At 39.7% G+C, this 20,274-nt stretch overlaps 1 protein-coding gene and 1 long non-coding RNA gene across 6 annotated transcripts; one reads left to right on the forward strand and one right to left on the reverse strand.

Annotated features, from left to right (window-relative positions):
- Nucleotides 1-8,595: 8,595 nt before the first annotated feature.
- On the forward strand, nucleotides 8,596-9,474 carry LOC105044247 (uncharacterized). The gene is made up of 2 exons (XM_029264328.2): nucleotides 8,596-8,620; nucleotides 8,903-9,474. The coding sequence occupies exons 1-2, from the start codon at nucleotides 8,596-8,598 to the stop codon at nucleotides 9,472-9,474; spliced, it is 597 nt and encodes a 198-aa protein (XP_029120161.2).
- A 4,124-nt stretch (nucleotides 9,475-13,598) lies between these two features.
- LOC105044152 (uncharacterized) lies at nucleotides 13,599-19,293 on the reverse strand. 5 transcript variants are annotated; one of them, XR_012140589.1, is made up of 9 exons: nucleotides 19,053-19,293; nucleotides 18,832-18,967; nucleotides 18,514-18,674; nucleotides 16,143-16,296; nucleotides 15,904-16,037; nucleotides 15,724-15,829; nucleotides 15,371-15,489; nucleotides 14,909-15,001; nucleotides 13,599-14,816 (listed from the first exon to the last, which is right to left on the reverse strand). It is a non-coding gene; the product is annotated as an uncharacterized lncRNA (long non-coding RNA). The 5 variants fall into 5 exon arrangements; XR_012140590.1 differs by lacking the exon at nucleotides 18,514-18,674 and having other exon boundaries at nucleotides 15,371-15,569; nucleotides 19,053-19,292; XR_012140591.1 differs by lacking the exon at nucleotides 18,514-18,674 and having other exon boundaries at nucleotides 13,600-14,816; nucleotides 15,424-15,489; nucleotides 19,053-19,291.
- Nucleotides 19,294-20,274: the final 981 nt, after the last annotated feature.

Consider the following 20,274-nt stretch of genomic DNA (forward strand, 5'->3'; position numbering starts at 1 on the left):
CGCAGGACACGATCGGGAAGATGCCACTCTACCACATCAAAAAAATAAGTGGCACCCTAACAGTCCATATGTCGTGTCCAACTGTACACATCTGCGGCAGTATAGCCAATATCTCATCTGTATATGGCTCCCACAAAAACTGATATAGTTAAAATAAAAAAAATTAGTAAGCTAAAATTTTAATAGATTATGAATACTATAAAATGATATTTGTAAAAAATTCAAAATTTACCCGTCTAGATGTATCAACTAATATATCCAACTGGCACCTATAAACCCGTGCCACTCTCGTCGATACGTGATGAACGTTGAATGCAACGTTCCATCTGTTTCACAATATATTAATATTAAATAAATTTAAAATAATAAATTAAAATGAAAAAAATAATATTTCGATACCTATATCCCAATAGTCCGTCTAGTCTGAATGGAACATCAGGATCCTGCTGCTCTGATGGCATCTCGAGCAGCTGTCGTCGTAATGGACTGGATAGGTCGGCATACGCTCCCCATACCCAAATCTGTAAATTTTAAAAATTAAATAGATGATATATCCAATGTAAAATATAATTAAATATTAAAAAAAAAATTTTAATTCACATACCTGTAATAATACAAGATAACCATCAATCTCGCTCTGATCAGCATAAGAATCCCGACACATAGCTCTGTATAGGCAAACTAGTACTGCACTGCCCCAACTGAGTCGACGAGCGAAGTCTAAATCCTCTAATAATGGCAAAAACATCAACTTCATCTTATTCGATGAAGTATCGGGTAACAAAATACCACCTAACAACCGCAGCACCTGACCTTTAACATACTGCTGCACCATCTCCTCTGGTGCATCATCCGCAATATGAAAATATCGATAACGATCATCCAAACACTCAATCCTGAGTCGTGAATGATCAAAAAAAATATGCGTCGGGCTCAAACCCTAGCAATCACAAGCATAAAGCCTGCCACTCCAGAATGGTAAGCGTGGGATCAACTCCGGTAACTGGATCTCCATCAACTGGTAGTCCAGTAAGGATGCTGACATCCTGTAAAGTGATGGTCGCCTCACCAAATGGAAGATAAAATGTGTGTGTCTCTGGACGCCATCTCTCAAGCAAAGCAGTAATAAGACCAACATCCATCTGTATACGACCAATCCGATATACTCCATAAAATCTCAGATATCGTAAATAATCTAACACTCTATGTGGGATATCCTCTGTCCTCCAGAAATCAGCATCGGATCGTCGTAGACGAAGGTGTCTGGGCTCCTGCAATAAAAATATAATAATTAGATAACGTACATGATTTTTAAAATAAAAATTTAAATAATAAATAGGATTGTAATGCTTACGCCGCCATCTAAAATAGTCTGTGATCGATGGTGCTCCTGCAATGAAAGAATACTGCTGTCTCGAGGACCGGGATACCATGGATCGTAAGCCATAATACGCTGTCTCAAGCAATATTATCACAGATGTATTAAAAAATAAAATAATATATTTTAATTTTTTTTTTTAAACATAATATTATCACACAATACAACTTAAACACAAAATTCAGTTCATCTCAGGATATTAAACACGTAAATTCAAATACAATCTCACAAAAATACATATAACAATGACAAAAATAAATCTTCGAAGCCTTTTATTTCTTCCACTGCTTGAAGTTGAAGTATGTTGAAGTATCCTAGGACAGCGACGGTGGTCATGATCCTGTTCCCTACAAATGCCACAGTGGTTCTTACTTCTTATTTGCCTATCATCCATTTCATTTCATAGTCTCGTTGACTTTGGTCTACCTTTCTGCTTGGGTCTCAAACGATTATGATCAGGAATACATTTGAACATACGTGTATGTATCTAATAATCTTCGTGTGGTAATGGATTAAAATACCGCTCCAAGCATTCATATATGCTGTAATTGTATATGCATCATCTACAAAACCACTAAAATGTACAGTAATTTCTTGACACACAGCTAAAACATGTGAACATGGATATTTGTACATGCTCCACTTTCCACAAGAATATTTTCTTTCAGCTAAAGTAATAGTATGAGAATTTCTTCCACCTCGTAACCCTCCACTTGCTCTCCTCGTAAGCACTTCATATATACCTCTTTGAAGGTTGAATGCTGTTACTCGGTGCTGGTTGGCTTTAACTTGATCTTCAGCAATCTTAATTGCAACATGAGGAGTAAAAATATTATTTGAATTCTCCTCTACATATCTCAAGGCTTGAGCATGCCTCATATTGAAGTATTTCACAAGACGATAAAATGTCATTTGAACACAAGCTGTAATTGGCACATTTCTAGCTCCTCGTAAAATACTGTTAAAAATTTTCGACAAATTTGTAGTTAAGACACCATAGCGCAGGCCATCATCATATGCCAACGTCCACTTCTCCTTTTCTATCTCGGACAACCAGCTCCAAGCCTCTTCATTCACTGTTCTGATGCTATCCATGATAAAGTTGAACTTACGAACTTGTTGAGCGCTTCCTGCTTGCCATACTGCTCTTTTCAGCTGCACATTTTTGAAATGAGTGTTAAAATTACTGCAGATATGTCTTAAACAGTATCGGTGATAGGCACGTGGTGGACTCCATCCAATAGACTCATCTGCGATAGCATTTAATATACCTGGATGCCTGTCAGAAATTAAGCATATTCCATTTCTATCTTTAACGATATGTGTTCTGAGCTGGAAAAGAAACCAACTCTAACTTGCAGTCGTCTCCTCATCGATAATTGCATATGCTAATGAAAATATCCCATTCTCTGCATCAATTCCTGTTGCAATTAATATCTTACCTTTAAATTTTCCATACAAGTGCGTGCCATCAATACTGATTACAGGACGGCAGTGCGTAAAACCCTGGATAGATGGTTTGAAAACCCAGAAAATATAATTTAAAACTCGGACATTGGAATTCACAGCTTGAAAAAAATTTCATGAAATAACTGTACCGGGATTTGCATGTTGAAGTGCAGCCATATAATAAGGTAATTTAGCATAAGACAGCTCCCATTCTCCATAAATATTAACCAATGCCTTATGCTTTCCACACCATGCTTTCCTGTATGATACTGTATATTGAAATTGATCATTAACGGCTGCCACAATAGCTTCAACTTTAACATCGGGATCTTTCTCAACAATATGTCGGACTAATGTGCTAATCATCCTTCCACTGACATGTTTGTGGTCTCGACTCAATCCCGTAAACAAACAAGTGTGAGGACCCTCATATTTTATGATTTGAAAATATCCATATTTTTTCAATAATGCAGCACGAAGCCTCCATTTACAATGCTGAACATTATCTGATAATGTGCATCGTACGGACCATAATTTCGAATGCGACTGAACTACATTGTATGTTCGATGCTTCATAATGTGATAAAGATCAACAGCTCTCCTTACATAATCTTTACTCTCAAACATTAGACCTTTAGAAAATTCAGTCATCGAGGAGTTTCAAAACTGATTGTCAGAATTCAATCTTCGACCAGCACTAACACAACCACCATCATCTAAATTTATATCGTTAAAATATTATGGAGGTTCGTGCAAATGAGGTTGAGATTCTTCCACATTAATATTAGCTTGAACATCTTAATCATCATTCTCATCTTCATCATCATCATCATTACTGCTACTGTCCTCATCCATCCAACAGTCTTCATCTCCATTTTCATCTGACTCAATATATAATTCTAAAAATCGACATTCTGAATATTTTAAAGGAAAGGTCAGCATTTCTTTGACATCTTCATCGTCATCAATTGGAACCAAGATATATTTACTCTGCATTAACTGTCCCGACAGATTAGAACATTTTCATTTCAATTTTATTTCATATTTTTCTTTGTCTACAGGAATACTGCTATATAAATGATCCAATAATTCTTGACGTGATAATAATGAAGATACTCTAATCATCCGATTTGCAGGGTGACTGTACTGCACACCAGTTTCATCATTCTGTATCATACCATCATAATATAATAGTACACAAACTTGAATACTGACCATTTTCTCAGAAAAATCTATGATAAAATCAAAATCAAAATATTTAATATTATTAATTATTTTATCGTTTCAAAAGATTTACATGATATATGCATCATATCATCAACAAATAGGTACAGATAGATCCTATTCCATTCGAGAATTGCATTAATTCTATAGATTAATTATATTAATCAAACGATACGCAAAAAGGACCGAAAGAAATTTCGACGATATTTCTCCTTATTTCTCCCCACACGACTCAAAATGTGTGAGGAAAACTAAAGAAAATACTGTCCGAAATTTCTCTCGAACCCTCCGCATATCATTCGAATAATGTAATTATCTATAAAATTAAATGCAATTCCCAAACTGTCCAAACTGGACAATCAATTGACCAATGTATATATTTTATGATATCCATACAAAAATATATATTTAATATATATTTTATACGGATAATGTAGAATATTCTACATTGATCAATTGACGGGTCTACGTTTTCATGAAATGCAATATATTTAAAAATTTAAAATACACCTGAATCTAATGAGACAAAATTAAAAATAAAAGAAAATTAATGAGATAAAAAAAAGAGATTGAAATAGACGGCCCGTCGCGGGGACCGTCGCGGAACCGCCGTCGGGAATCGTCACAGAGTGACCGCCGGAGGCCGTGGGCCCCGCCGCCATCGCGGCCCATCGCGTGGGACCTGCCGTATCCCACCATCGGAGAAGGGGAGGGTCGGGGACCGCCACAGGAGGCTGCCACCGCGCCACGGTGGGGCCCACTGCCCCACCTCCCATGGGGCCCGTCGTAGGGATGCGGAGCCCTCCGCCGGCCGTCTGTGGCCGGCGGCCAAGGAAAAGGGAGAGAGAGAGGAGGGGGCCGGGGCCCACCGCCGGGGCGCGCGGCCCGCCGCCGGCCGTCTGTGGCCGGCGGCCAAGGAAAAGGGAGAGAGAGAGGAAGAGAGAGATAGAGAGAGGAAGAGGGAGAGGAGGGGGCCGGGGCGCGCCCCGACGGTGCCGCCGGCCATCTGTGGCCGGCGGCCAAGGAAAAGGGAGAGAGAGAGGAAGAGAGAGAGAGGAAGAGAGAAAGGAGGGGGCCGGGGTCCGCCGTCGGGCGTCTGTGACCGACGGCCAAGGAAAAGGGAGAGAGAGAGGAAGAGGGAGAGGATGGGGTCGGGGCTCGCCGTCGGGATGCGGGGCCCGCCGTCGGGGCGCGGCCCGCCGTCGGTCGTCTGTGGCCGACGGCCAAGGAAAAGGGAGAGAGAGAGGAAGAGAGAGAGAGAGGAAGAGGTAGAGGAGGGGGCCGGGGCCCGCCGCCGGCCGTCTGTGGCCGACGGCCAAGGAAAAGGGAGAGAGAGAAGAAGAGAGAGAGAGAGGAAGAGGGAAAGGAGGGGTCGGGGCCCACCGCCGGGGTGCGGGGCCCGTCGTTGGGGCGTGCGGCCCGCCGCCGGTCGTCTGTGGCCGGCGGCCAAGGAAAAGGGAGAGAGAGACGAAGAGAGAGAGAGAGAGGAAGAGGGAGAGGACGGGGCTGGGGCCCGTCGTCGGGATGCGGGGCCCGTCGTCGGGATGCGGGGCCCGCCGTCGGGGCGCGCGGCCGCCGTCGGCCGTCTGTAGCTGGCGGCCAAGGAAAAGGGAGAGAGAGGAAGAGAGAGAGAGAGGAAGAGGGAGAGGAGGGGGCCGGGGCCTGCCGTCGGGGCGTGGGGCCCGCCGTCGGGGCACGCGGCCCACCACCGGGGCGCGCGGCCCGCCGCCGGCTGTCTGTGACCGATGGCCAAGGAAAAGGGAGAGAGAGAGGAAGAGAGAGAGAGGAAGAGAGAAAGGAGGGGGCCAGGGCCCGCCGTCGGCAAGCGGCCCGCCGCCGGCCAAAGAAAAATGGGAAAAGAGAGAGAGGGAAAGAGGGAGAGAAAGAGAGGAAGAGGGAGAGAGAGGAGGAAGCTCACCACCGTCGAGAGCTCGCCGCCGTGCCGCCATGCCGCCGGAGAGATGCCGGAGAAGAGGAGAAGAGGGAGAAGAGAGAAGGGAGAAGGAGAAGAGGAGAAGGGAGAAGGAGAGAAGAAGGGGGGAAGGGAGAAAACGCCATTCTCTTTGACGGTTTCTCTTTTTTTTAATTTTTTTAATTTCTTTAATTATTTTTTTTATGATTTTTTAATAAATAAATTTAATTAAATAATGAAGATAATAATTTGAATGATAATTTTTAATTTAAATTAAAATTAATTTTTTTTAATTTATAATTATAATTTCTATTTTATTACCATTTTTTCTTTTATTTATTTTTTTATGATATTTTTTTAAAATTTATTTTAAAATTTTTATCATTTGAAATTATAATTTCAATTTTCTTCCATTTTTATCTTTTTAGCATTCTATTACGTATTCTTTTCTTTTATTTAAAATATTTTTTAAACAATTATATTTAAATTAATTTAGTTATTTAAAATGATATTTTTTATTTCAATTATAATTACAATTTTTATTTTTTAAAATTAAACTTTAAAAATTTTATTTTTCAATTAGAACTATAATTTTTATTTTTTTCCTTTTTTTCTTTTTTAGGATATTTTTTATTTTTTTACAATATTTTTTTTCTTGAGATAATATTTTAAAAAATAATTTAAAATGGACAACGTAATTTGAAATGATATTTTTATTTAAATAAAGTTAAAATTCTTATTTTTTTTAAAGTTCAATTTACAAATTTCTTTTTTCCACATTTTTCCTCATTTTTTCACTTTTTTATGCATTTATTTTTTTATTAAGATTTAATTCAAATTAAAAAAATTTAATTCAAATTTATAATTATATAATTTTTCTATTTTTTACATTTCTTTCTGTTTTTATGAAATTTTTAAGCTTTTTTTTTATTTTTTTGAATATTTTTTAAATAAATTAATTTTAATTTGAGAAAATAATTTGAAATGATATTTTTATTTCAATTAATTTTAAAAATTTTATTTCTTTTAAATTTCAAATTATAATTCTTATTTTTTTTGATTTATTTAAAATTTTATTTTTTAATGGTATTTTTTTTAAATTTATTTTTTGAATTTTTTTGGCAAGAATTTGAAATGATGATTTTCAATTAAATTTAAAATTTTTATTTTTTTGCATTTCTTTCTCTTTTTTTTCTTTTTCTATGATATTTTTAATTTTTTAATTTTTTTAAATTTTTTTTAGACATTTAAAAAAATAATTCAAAAAAAAATCATCTAAAAATATTTTTTTATTTGAATTACAAATTCAAATTTTTATATTTTAAATTTTAATCAAAAGTAAAATTTTAATTTTTTTATTAATTTAAAATTTTAAAAATTATTTTTTTCCATTCTTTTCGATTTTTTTTTGATGAAAAAAATAAAAATGCCATTCAAAATGACGTTTTTAAAAATATTATTTTAAATGATGTTTCTTTTTTTTTTTTTTTCGAACGATGCATCGTGAAAAAAAGGAGTGACGTGGAAGGCAGAAAACACCATTCAAAATGGCGTTTTCCTCTTTTGCATTACTTTAGTAAAAAGGTTAAATTTTAAATTATTTTTATAAATAATTTTTTTTTATATTATTTAGAAAAGAGCTCTCGCAAGTCCACTCAGGGAGTTGTGGGTAATTTTGTGCCTGCAATCAATTAAACTAGTGCCGTCACACTTAGTGCCGGGGCCAGTTTATTTTCACTGCATCAACCTAGTAATGAATCTCTGTGTACAATAAAATTGTGGAGTTATGAACGCTGAAGCCGGGGTCCCCCCCCCCCCCCCCCCCAAAAAAAAAAAGTCTCCAATTATTTTATTTCAAAGAAAGAGTTATATTTTAGTTTTTATCAATAGAATGAACTGCATAAGGAGTAGCATAGCTTTTTTGGACGTGCGTGGGAAAAGCAGTGCAATGTAGAGAGAGAAAGAATTCGAACTTTTCTTTTTTCTTCTTCCCGTGTACGCACGACACCAAAGAGTATTGTGTAGCTATAAATAGCAATCATTAAAAAATAATTGACAGTCTGCAAGTGTTTGCTATACATGTTATATATGATGTGTGCTGTTTGATGGCCGCCTATCTTTCTGGCCGCACTGCAGGAAATCCTGATCTTTTATCTTCACTACTTTCTCCCATTTGCGAAGATTACTAGCTTTTGAATAAATTAAGGAGCTGTGGGGAAATCTAGTAATCACAATATGAGATTGTCTTGGCAAGCAAAATTTCAGAACCAGTTCAATTCTATCCAATTTTGATGAATAGATGCACTAAAATATAATACAAATCATAGCCGACGGGCCATAAATAATCAATTTTCTGGAAACGAGTTCTTTCTGATGGCAATGCCCATCCAACCATTTGTAATTGTAACTGTAACAATTAAAATCTTGCAATTGTAGAACAAGGTTAACGTTTTGCTTATATAGCATGGTATCCATTCCATCGTTAGAAGTGTCAAATGCTATGGAGTAGCTCCTTCGGCTTCACTAGCTTGCACTCTTGAAAGGCATTATGGCTTGCGGTTAACTCCGGCATGTCAGCCTAAGATTCTAGAATGAACATGAGAAACTAATCCTTTGTAAACAGTTTAAGAAAATGTTGATGGAAGTTGTGAGGAAAGGTACGGAGAAACTTAGAATAGCATGAGAAATGATAGTAAATTAGAGCAGTTGGCAAATTAGGATTCATGATGCCCACCTCAAATGGTGAGGAAAAGTTGACATGGTTATGTTTTTATGACCCTCTCCAAGATATCTTCTCCCGCTCTTCTCAAATGCATTAATTAATTCCCATAGTTTGCCTTCCCCCACCCTTCTCCCTCCCACCTTACTCAATCTCCTCATGTTTTCCTGGCTCTTTTTAAGCAAGTGTTCTCCACCCCCATTCTTTAGTGGTGGTTGAGGTCATGAAATCCAGAGCATAAGTGTGGATGGGAGCGAGAGCGACTCACTCTCCAGGCAGTCTTGCACGAAGTGGATCCCCACAAATGAGCAGGCGAGGATATTGAGGGACCTCTACCACACCTATGGAGTGAGGTCTCCTAGTGTCGAACAAATCCAGAAAATTTCTAACAGGCTGAGGCAGTATGGCAAAATTGAAGGCAAGAATGTGTTCTACTGGTTCTCCAACTACAAGGCCAGGGAGAGGCGGAAAAAGAGGCTCTCAGCGGACATTCCCTCCTCCTCCAACACCACCACTCCTCCAGGTGCATGCAGTAGCACAACTTCCACTTTAGCTCTCTCCCAACTCTCAGCACCTGCTGATGCTTCTTTCCACCTATCGGCCATGGCCGTGTGTTGGTTCTGTGATGTAGGGTCTAATGCTACTTGCTTTCCGCATGGACCACATGTTGTGGGGCAAATGGGGAGCAGCGAGTGCCCTGGTTCTGTGCTTATGGAGAAGCGCTACAAGGTATATCTTTATTGCGAGCTTTTGTATGTTGTGATATGCTACGAACATGCAACTATATCTTAAGGGTGAAAAGAGCTAGTATCCAAGAAAAGGGTGAAAATGGCTACTCCAAGTGCGTTTGGTTTTGTTCTGCTTTCTATTTCAACCATCCTCGCTCAGCAGGCTCCTTCGGTTAACTCTCTTTTTCTGTTCTGATGTGCATTCTTTCTACAGTCCTCTTGGAGTGCATATCAACTTCTCCATTTCTTTCTTAATAATATTCAGATGACTAATGTGGCTCACCGCTCATTAGCCTCCTTTCTTTCGATTTTCTTTCTTTTTTTTTTTTTAAAAAAAAGATATCTTATGAGGATGACATTAAGATCAATGAATGCAAGCTGGCATGGTTACTAATGCATGCGTCATATGTGGAATGGAATATAGATTCTTTTTTCTGAGAAAAATATAGCAAAGGATTTTACCCTTGGTTATACTCAAATAATTCCTAAATAGATTCGAGGCATGGTTGCATCTCTCGATGTAACAATATATTCAACAAGCCAAAAAAAAAAAAAAAAAAATCATAAGAGATCACATTCATAAAGAATAGAAGAGACTCATATGAATTATCTTCCTGTCTTTTTTTTTTTCTTTTTTTTAAAATTGTGGATACAGTGTTACTTCATGAGCGGTGGAGAAGGAGAATCAGCTCTGGAGCGCAACAAGGGGTGGGTGATGGGACTACACTCGACAGCAATGTCCCATCATACCAGAGTCCAGAAGGCAAAAATTAGGACACTGCCCCTCTTTCCCATCCATACACAAGAACAAGAGAGAGTAGAGCAGGAGGAGCACCAGGAAGGAAAGGAAACAGAAGAATATGGCGTTCGTTCCTTCGTAGCAGGGAAGCCACAACAACCCAAACCCATCGGGCACATTCCTGCCTTCCATTTAGACGGTGGCCAGCAACAGCAGGAACAGTACCATTGCTGTCTGGAACTCACTCTTAATTCCTACCACCATGGTCCCCTGAGATCGACGTGATCTCATGCAAAAAGTGGTAGAAGCTTGGTTAGTTGCACTTTCTAGTTCAACTTTATGGTTAGGCTGGCTGTATTATTGATGGGTTCACCGAGGCTTAAAAATTAAAAGGAAAGCAAAGAGCTAGGGACTCGTTGAGAAATTTATATCCAATGCCGGCCATGTACAAGCTCAGCGGTATATGAAGCCTATTGTTATTCTCTTGAACGAAGAACTGTGGAGAGCTAGTACCCCCGCATCCTGATCTTTTGAATGAACAACAAAGAGCTAGTACTGCCTAGCTAGCTAGATCGACCCTCTTCCGAGTATCCTCCTCCTCCTGAGTTGTTGCGACACCACCCTCCGCGACCATCTCGATCACAAACAAGGCCACCCCTCCGCTTGCTCTCCCTCTCTGAGCCTCTGCCAGCCTCACTATGACCCTTTTTCTGAAAAGACCCTCCTCCTCTCCTCACCCTTTCCTTCTGCCGGTGGCACTCTCACCTTGCTCCTCCTCCGCATCCGGCCAGTGTACGAATCCTGCAATGACTACGTCAAGCATCACCGGGTGGATTTGGATTGTATCTTTTGTGCGAAAGAATGATTGATCTTTTTTTCACGATGTCAACCATTGTATCACACCTTAATTACACAGATCTGAAAGAATTCTGAATGCTTTCAATATTCATCCATCTGTACGTATCTTAAACTAACTATTGTGTGATTCGGTGGTGGATTGGTGCGAAGGAATGGGATTCCTTCTTTCGTGCAAAAGATGCCGCCTCAGTCCCTAGCGGGCGGATCAATCAATTCCCTTTTTTTTTTTTTTTTTATTACCTGTTTTTTATGCTGAGATGGCCGGACTCTTCACATGGTGAAAAAGACTTGGGCTGTCTTCTGCTGAGCTGGGACACCAGGCTTATGACATAACTTCTCAGACTCAGCAAACACAACTATAGCTTCCGCTGGCATGGTGCCACTGTTGCAACTGTTTGCGATGCTGCTAGTGGTGTCGTCACCTCTGGACCTATGGTCCAGATAGCAAGTACCATCTCCTCGCTAAAGTGGTACTGTACTGAGAGAAATTATTTCCTGGACCACCCCAAGGTAGACCAGCTCAGATCTCGAAGACGTGCACGGTGGATAACGCGCAATCGAAAATTTGTGAAATACAAGGGTATATGCGGCGTGTTATTCACCGTGGAATTTGGATAGTGTACCTGGACCAAGCCCAGGCAATAATTTTTCCAGTACTGAAGAAAATAAGGGTCTAGCGGGATCCACGACGGCTGAGGAGACAGAGAGAGATATCCTTCTTTTGTAAATATCCTCCTGTAAATACCCTTTTGATCCTTCAATTGGCAGGGTGGCCGTCTTTGCCTCCCTTACTTTCACGAAAGATTATATATGTATATCCATATATAAAGTTGGACCGCCGGCCATGAGGGGAAGCCTTCCGCACTGGAATTTCTAGTACTGCAGGTAAAGGGCGACATACTTCCAGGCTCCTCTTTCACCTCGAAGCTGGTCCCATCCTGGGGCTACTTCCAACTTGTAGGGGCCCAACGAAAGAGAGCTCAGGGCCTCCAGGTCGAGAGATGCTGAGGAGTTAAAACAATTCAGAGCCTTTAATAGAAGCATTTATCTTGTGGGGCTCCAACTGTCAATATCTCATTCATATGCCTCCAGGTCGAACCAGAGTGAAACAGGTAACAGACAGAAGGATGGGACCCACACGGGGGAAGAGAGGTAAACTAACAGGGCTGGATTCCAGCCTAGACTTGCGTTCAAACGATGGTACAAGGGACCAGGTCCAATGGACCACGCCAAATCCCACGGTGGATAACACGCCACCTTATCCCTTCTATTTCACAAATTCCCGACTGCGCGTTATCCACCGTGCATATGCTCCAAGATTTGCCCTGGTCCACTTGGACCTGGTCCAGGCAATAATTTCTCCAGACAATGGCTGCTTCATCCTCCATCTTCCCTCCGCTAATACATCATCTCTAGGGTGGATGTGACTCCACCCTTGGGCCACTTCATTGTATATTTCTGAGCTATCCTTCTTAAGATCACAACTCCAAGCATCTTTGCATTCCTCTAAGAGCACACAATTTTTCATATAAATCTCGCACTAATTAACTAGGATAACCTTGCGTCCTGGAACTTCAACATGATCTCCTTCAAGCTTTTATGGCTACGCAGCTTATCCAATAAGGAAGATGAAGGAAGAGAATGCGGAAACGAAATTGGGCTCCTGTTACAATATTGTTAGCAATTATCGTTGATAGTTTCACAAAAACAATGAGAGGAAGTCGGTTGCTCTTGGTCGAATTCTCACCCTCAGTTTTACACATTATTTCAGACCTGGGACCACGCACTACAGGCCCTGTGAGATAAACCTTCACACACTCCTTGGTAATATCATACCATCATCTCTTTCCACCGTAGTTTCGCAAGGTTCTGCCTGCTGCTCAAGTTTAAGATGTAAGAATCTTCCAGTCTCAGTCCTCATTATGAAATCAAATAGCCTAAAGCGAACAAGGGCATCCCTTCAGAAAACCAGTAAACCTTTCTAGTGAGCGAGGATTGGGTCCCTAATGTGCAAATTCATTTGGACTATATTTTGATCAGCTAGCTTTCTATTGATCTACAGAACACAACAAATCCAGCCTTGGTTTCTCCCTTGTGCAAATTCCTTCAGTCTATATTATTATCAATTGGCTCTCAGTTGATCTTCAGAACATAACAAATCCAGCCTACGTTTCTCCAAATTACTCCAGATGTTTCTAACTTCGTTTAAGATGTGTTCCTGTAAACTTACCCAGTTACCCATCAGGGATAACAACCATTCATCTCTGGTTTTGTGTAACCATTTATCAGTGATACCATTCAAGTGCAGCGTCAAATTTTTCTGTCAGTTGTTTTCTCAGTAGCTTAATTAGACCACAATGAAGAAAAATGCGTGTCTAATTAATACTGGAGATTTGATGGAATCAGCAAACACAAGCAACAATCTTTGATGCAGATGTTTCAGCTAGGTCCATTTATAAAATTTCCGGAAAAAAAAAAAAAAAAAAAAAAAAAAAACTTAGATTTGTTGTTTTCATTACTAACTGCCAATAGAGCAATTCTAGAAGCCTTGTCCAAGAAGCAGCACATTGGTGTCTAGCAGTCCAGAGATATGAAATATATGATACTGGTATGATTGCCTACCGTGCATCAGCATGGATAATTGTATTTATCAAAAATACCAAATACATCCGATAATTATCAAGGACAATGTTATACTATTTATAATATTAAACATAGATGCATCCCATTGGGGTGAGACAGGAACTCCCTGCAAGAAAATAAACTAGGAGAGTTCTATTCGTGTTGTCATGACGGGTTTGTTGCTCTAACCTGCTTGCGCTTCCTGACGGCCAGGAAAAAACCAAAGCCTTAGGTGTCAATCATTTCCATTGCAAGCTTTGTTGCAGCAAACTCTAATTCCACTTAAACACCAAAACCACTCATCTATGTCAGTGGATGAGAACGTGAAGGAAGAACCTGCAACAGCATTTGAAGCAATGAGAAATATCCATTTTCGGCATCCATAATGCAGACAAAGTTCAGCTTGTATCTAAACTATGGAGACAAATACTATCTGTCATTTAGCATAAACAATTCTATGTCATTATACTGAGAACCAAAATGCTTGATCAAACATAGATTTGGCTGGACTTTAGGGCTAACATTGTTTCTGAATACTGCGACGTAACTGTGGATTAGTCGGCCACTTCTGGCCATCTTGCAGTTTCAGATAGGTGATGGAGTTATGAATCTGAGCTTGGTCAGTCTTGACCTTTGACCACTAACATGGCAATTTTTGCCAGAAGACCAAGTGCATGCCTGATATTGGCATTGAAACTGTTGGCTTCTAATCGTCATAACAAAAATGTAGGGGAGAAAAACGAGTAGAAACATGATCTGGAGCATAAAGGAGCATATAATCTCACAACAGTGAGTGGGAATCAACTGCTTGGCAGCTTTAGCTGAACTTGACACATGATAACTTGCAAGTTTCCTACCTTTAAGTCAAGAACCTTGTTTTCACTTGAAGGCTTTATGCATTGGTCCAACAGATATAGAAACATCCCAAAAAAAAAAAACCCTTACAGCATTACAAGCCAAACTAGCCAGTTTTTCTTTCCCAGACAAACTCTGTTGGATGATTGATGTCTGCTAGAATTAACACAAGAAAACAAGTATGAAGTTTCATTGCATAATGGTAGAGAAGCATGTTATTGAATCAGCATGGCCTATAAACTTCCCATATTTTAACAACTTGACCTGAGTGATTGGAAGGCCTCTCTATGGTTGTTTTGCGGATGAAGATCAGAGGAAAATCAGAAGAATAGCTGAACATGAAGACAACAGAATTAGTCTTAAAGACACTTATCTATTTGGTAACAGTCGCAAATGTCCCAAGAATTTGGTGAAAGTTTTGTACCAAAAAGTGACTGGATGGCTTCACACAAGAGAGCTCATGAAAAATGCTTTCTACTCGTGAGGGGGCATTATTACAAAAGGTCTGAAAATAGCCCTGCAAAGTAGTAAGATCCTGATTGCATAAGTTGACAGCTGAGCAAATGCAAAACAATAGTTCTGAATCTGCTGATATTAGCAGAACAAATGCAGCTGACAGCAATTAATTCAATGATCTATGTCTTAAACAAGCATAATAATCAACAAATAACATGATGAAGGAGCAAGTTTTCCTGAAAGTAAGTTTCTAAAATCTGATAGTTAATCTTGCTGATTTGAACTAAAATTTGTCCCTTTAGAATGAACAAAAATTATAGGCAAAATGGAGAGATCATACCAAGAAAAAAAATTAAAGATCTACATGTACATTACTGCTTCAACTGATCTAAGATGCAGCTCATACTAATGAATGCGCATATACACTTACATGTTAACAGTGGGATAATGGCTCTGTATTTCAACCACAATAGAAAGTCTGACCTGATATTCACGAAGCCAAGAATCTGAAATTTGCAAAACAATGGCCATTCTTGAAGTTTGCAGTCTCTGCATCCATTTTGCAAGAGGATGCATATTTCACCACCAAACAGGATGAGTCAGGTCAATAAACAGAAATAGTTTTCCAACTGCATGGTTAAGATACAACTAATATAGCAAAAGGAGCACATTAACAGGAGATATACTGCATAAGTGAGTATAGATATGGAAGATAAGTGAGTACTACTTTCTGTATTTGCATATGCATGCTGCTAATACAAGCCATATGAAATATCTAATCACCTGACGGTACTGGCCATAAACTGCAAATGGTGCAGAACGTGATAAAAGAGGCCGCAGATCTTGAACTAAGATCCCCACCTCCAGTTCTGGAGCAGCAACTATCAAGCTACATAAAGGAATGAGAAAGAGAACCATTAAAGACTAAGATCTCACTTTCATTATATTCAGTTCATATGTTACCTCCTAAGGCCTGTTTATTTCCATAACTTCATGATTTCTGGTGGATGCTCTCCTCCCTTGATTAATTGACTTGCAAACTGTAGAGTGTTGTCTTATCTCTGCAGTCTACGATGATCGCAGAACATGAATGTGCCCTGATAACATCTTGCAGATCATTTTCAGAAAAAAAAAAAAAGAAAAAAAAAAAAAGATGTTTCTTAGTAGACAACAAACTGTTCACCTGCAAAGAATCTCCATACCTGACAACTTGATCATCAGGTAAAGATATTAAGCTTTTGGAAGCACATTCTTATGTGATTGTATTCCTGAAGAATGGATATTCTCATGTGGTTTGGAGTTTCCATGGTCAAAGTTTTGTGAAGAACAGAGATCAGAAATGGTGCTTGAATAATCCTGCATTTGATGGAACACCAAACAACTGATTTTGTAAAAGATGCTGACTTCCATTTATATAATAATCAACAGAAACCAAGTCATGGTTAGAAAACTATTACATGGTCAAGAATCTTCGTCCAATAAGTTTGACTTTGATTTACCCAAAAAAGGGGAAGAGCTTGACTTTCCACCCTTACCTATTTTTTCCTTAAACTTCTCAAAGAATGATCTCACAGTAAATTTTCTCCATCAAGATAAGAAAATTGCTAGCATATTGAAGTTATAGTATGTTGTTTCTCCTGACATTTAGAAACTAATGGCTCTTACATTTCTTATGGTATGTCACCATTATCCTTATGCATGTCCATTTCTGAAACTATGAATCTTTTGTTCTATAATTCCATAAGCAAAGAATAAATAAACAAGTTATCCAAAAAATTTAATCTCCTTTATTTTCCCTTAATCCAGCATCTCTAAAACTCTTTTTTGCATGTTAGAATGAAAAGATAAACCACATGCTACTGTGAAAATTCATCATCACATCAGAAGAATATGATGTAATATTCAAGTGACTAACTCTAATCTGTATTAAAGGACTCAAACAGTCATCCTGACCAGTTTCTACCAGGCTAAGCCATCCAGGTTTATCTTTCTTGAAACCTTATCTTTCTAAGGCTCCACTTTTGTAAGGACTCTTACTGCTGATGTCAATGCCATGGTTTTGGAGGTCAACTACTGGTTCAGTTTGACTAGAAGACAATGCAGGCTCAACCATTCATGGACGGGTTTTAGCTTTATGCTAATATACACACACATTCAAAACTTAATAAGTTTTAGAACCTGGTTCATGGCCTAGTACGTCTCCTGAAAAGTCCAATTAATTAGTGAGACATGCTTCAAGCCCAAACCCTATATTTGGTTTGAACATTTATGACAACAATTGAGAAGCTTGATCTTAACTTAGTCTTGTACCAATCATGAATCCCATTTTCATCGATTATGCTGATTATTTTTATTAATTTAAGTAGACACCCCAACATCTAGGACTAATATGTCCAATATTGGTGTAAATTGTATTTGGTTATTCAGTTATTAGATGTAGGGGCAGCTTCAAGCCAAACTCGGTATGAATCTAAAATTTACAAAGAAAGCAGACAACATTTAACCATTTTGGTTGAATCTAGTATTGCCACACCTATTAGCATAGTTGAAATATTAGGGCCTAGAAACAACTTAAATTTATCCGAGAAGTTTGTACTTTATATGTCAAGTCCTAATGATGTCAAATTTATGTTGAATTTGAGCTAGGTTGAGCCACCAGCCACATTTGAACCTAAACGATCTGCATGCACTTTTAAAAGTCCAATAAAAAAATTCCACAAGAAACATAAAGGGAAGTTGGCACACTTAGAGATTTTACGAATGGATCTAGATGTTACGATGAGGAAGAACCACAAGAATTTAAATTGCCAGGGAAAGTAGGCAAATTATGGACAGTCCCTGGTTTAAGCTTCAAGTTTTTCATCAATATATGAAACTAGAAAGAATGGATTAGAAATAGATAGATTGCGGGGCAAAAGGGATGTCAAATTTGGCTTCAGAATTATCATGACGAGATGGCATGTGGCCCGTGATTTTGTTGAAAAGGTTTGCACAAAGAACACCAATAAAATGTTTAAGTAGGAAGAGACCTTTATGAAGAAGGAAAATAATTAGGCGTTTGATGCTGCTTTGGATAAATCAAGAGATAGTTGCTCGCTCACGCTACTGAAGGGGAAAATATTATTTTGTTTAAGGTCCCAACTTGGCGGAGCCCTCAAACTCTGGTGGAAAATCAAGCCTAATTAGGCCAATTTCTGAGAAACGTTATGTTAATCCTAGAATTTACTAGCATGAGATGAGCCATTCTTATTCATATTTCAAAGTGTCATTGGAAGCAAACAACTTTTTCGTGGTGGTTCGAGGTTCAAACAGAAAGAAATCCAAGATTTCGAGATCTACATAAAGGTCAAGCCATGTAAAGCAAGGTTTCACCAATGAAACAAGAACAATGCTTCAGTAAGGTACTGTTAAATGCTGAAAGATGGATGTAATCTAAGGGTTGGATTTTAAGAAAAAGACTAATCTAATAGTGACCAAAGATAGAAAAAAGAATGCATTCTAAAGGAAACCTGGGGTCAATCAAATAGATGAAAAACCAACTAGAGCCAAAAGTTCTATACGATGTAACAGCACCTTCTTGCATGGTGGAGGAATTGGAATACGAGGCTTCATTTTTGAGGAAAATAGGAGCATGAGAGGCTCAAGAACCACGCAAGGATATGAAGAAGCATTCCAAAACGCAATTTCGCCAAGAATTCAGGTTGTGAAAACCAAATTTTAGAGCTGCGAATGATCTGCATCAAGTAGTCTGGCGATGTCACGTTATCTAATCCAATCAACCAATCGAAGAATCGCAATACCTCTGATGAATTATACGAACGAATTCATGCAATACAACGAGGAATAGAAAGAAAGAACACAAGAAGATAAACACAGTCAAGAAGGGCGAACCGTGGTTCAAGGCAGTGGAAGGAGCGCAGCGTGCCAGATGAGGACCATTGGGGCCGATGTCCACTCGGATCAACGATCCAAATGGGCAGCCGATCAAGGGGCTCAAGAAGCATTTCTGGTTCCCAATCTCAAAGTCCTGCAAGAAAAAGCATAAACCCTATTCATATGGTCTGTTCGACGATCCAAGAAATCCAAGAGAGAGAGGGAGAGGAGGGCCGCACGCGGCGGGGGAGAGGCGGGCGAAGACAAGACGGTCGCCGTCGTTGATGTCGAGCAGCCTGATCGCCGGCGGCGGCCATTGGCCTCCGGATGGAAAATATCGGGGTTTTGAGTGGGAGAGCTTGGGAGGGGACTGCCGCCTTTTCTTGGGCGTGGAGCGGTCGAAGAAACCCGGAGCGGAGCGAAACGGAGGGAGGGTTTCACGAGCGTTTGGAGGGAGGGGACTGCCCGCTCTGGCGGTTAGTGGTTCGAATCATATCTCGCCCGCGTCTCGACCCTGGACGTAGGTGGTCCCGTGCCTCCGGTTTCCTGAGGACCGTCAGATGGGCCAAGGTCTGCGGCATGGCTTTACCAACGCAGATCCTATTAAGGCTTGGGCCGGCCCAGAGTGGCTTCTCTGTCTGATGTGAAATATTGCACTGGTGTCCGTAGTTGGCATATGCATCACATTTGATGGCATGGGTATATTGGCTTGGTTTCGTGAATCCTTTTTGATCTATGGCAACAGTAAGAGTTCAGATCTCCTGACTAGTTCTCGAATCATGGCCATCGGTATCGTGATTGTGTGATCGCATGTTATACATGAAACAACACATCTCATGAGATTGTGTAGGTACAATCCAATCATCATTGTCATGCAAATTTAGCTCTGAATGGGAACAGAACCTTACTCTAAGATGGTGCACCTCTTAGTGCATACTAGGGGTTTTGAGGCGCTCCTAGTGTTGGTTTGCAAACCCTGGGTTCGATCATCCTCTATGTGCACCACACCAGCTCTCATGTGTCACACGGGTCTTCTCATGTTATCTTATTGTCGAGGGAATTGTTCATGTATTACCCATGGGAAAAGCCTGCCCAGTGAACTCTTAATTTTCTTTTGGATAGCTACTAAGTTTCAGCAAAGCAACTGGAGTTACCTATTATTTATCATTCCCCCCAAAAAAAAAAAAGAGGGTCTAAACTCACACCCCTATATACATATCAAACTTAACCAACACTGGAGGGTGAATTGTTCCACATTGGCTCTGCTTGGGCTAAGCATGTCAGGTTAGACATGGGTCAGCTAAGCTTGAGCCTGGTGCCAAGTAGCAAGGGCCGAGCCTAGGATAACATTAGACCGGACACAAACAATACTGTTACCTGACATTGACTTGTCGAGTGTAGCAACCGTACAAGAGTTTCACCTGCAAGGAGACATGTCGCTTTTCTGCTTTTGTTTATTTT

This window comes from Elaeis guineensis, chromosome 4 (assembly GCF_000442705.2).
Source record: "Elaeis guineensis isolate ETL-2024a chromosome 4, EG11, whole genome shotgun sequence".
In the NCBI taxonomy this organism is placed as follows: Eukaryota; Viridiplantae; Streptophyta; class Magnoliopsida; order Arecales; family Arecaceae; genus Elaeis; species Elaeis guineensis.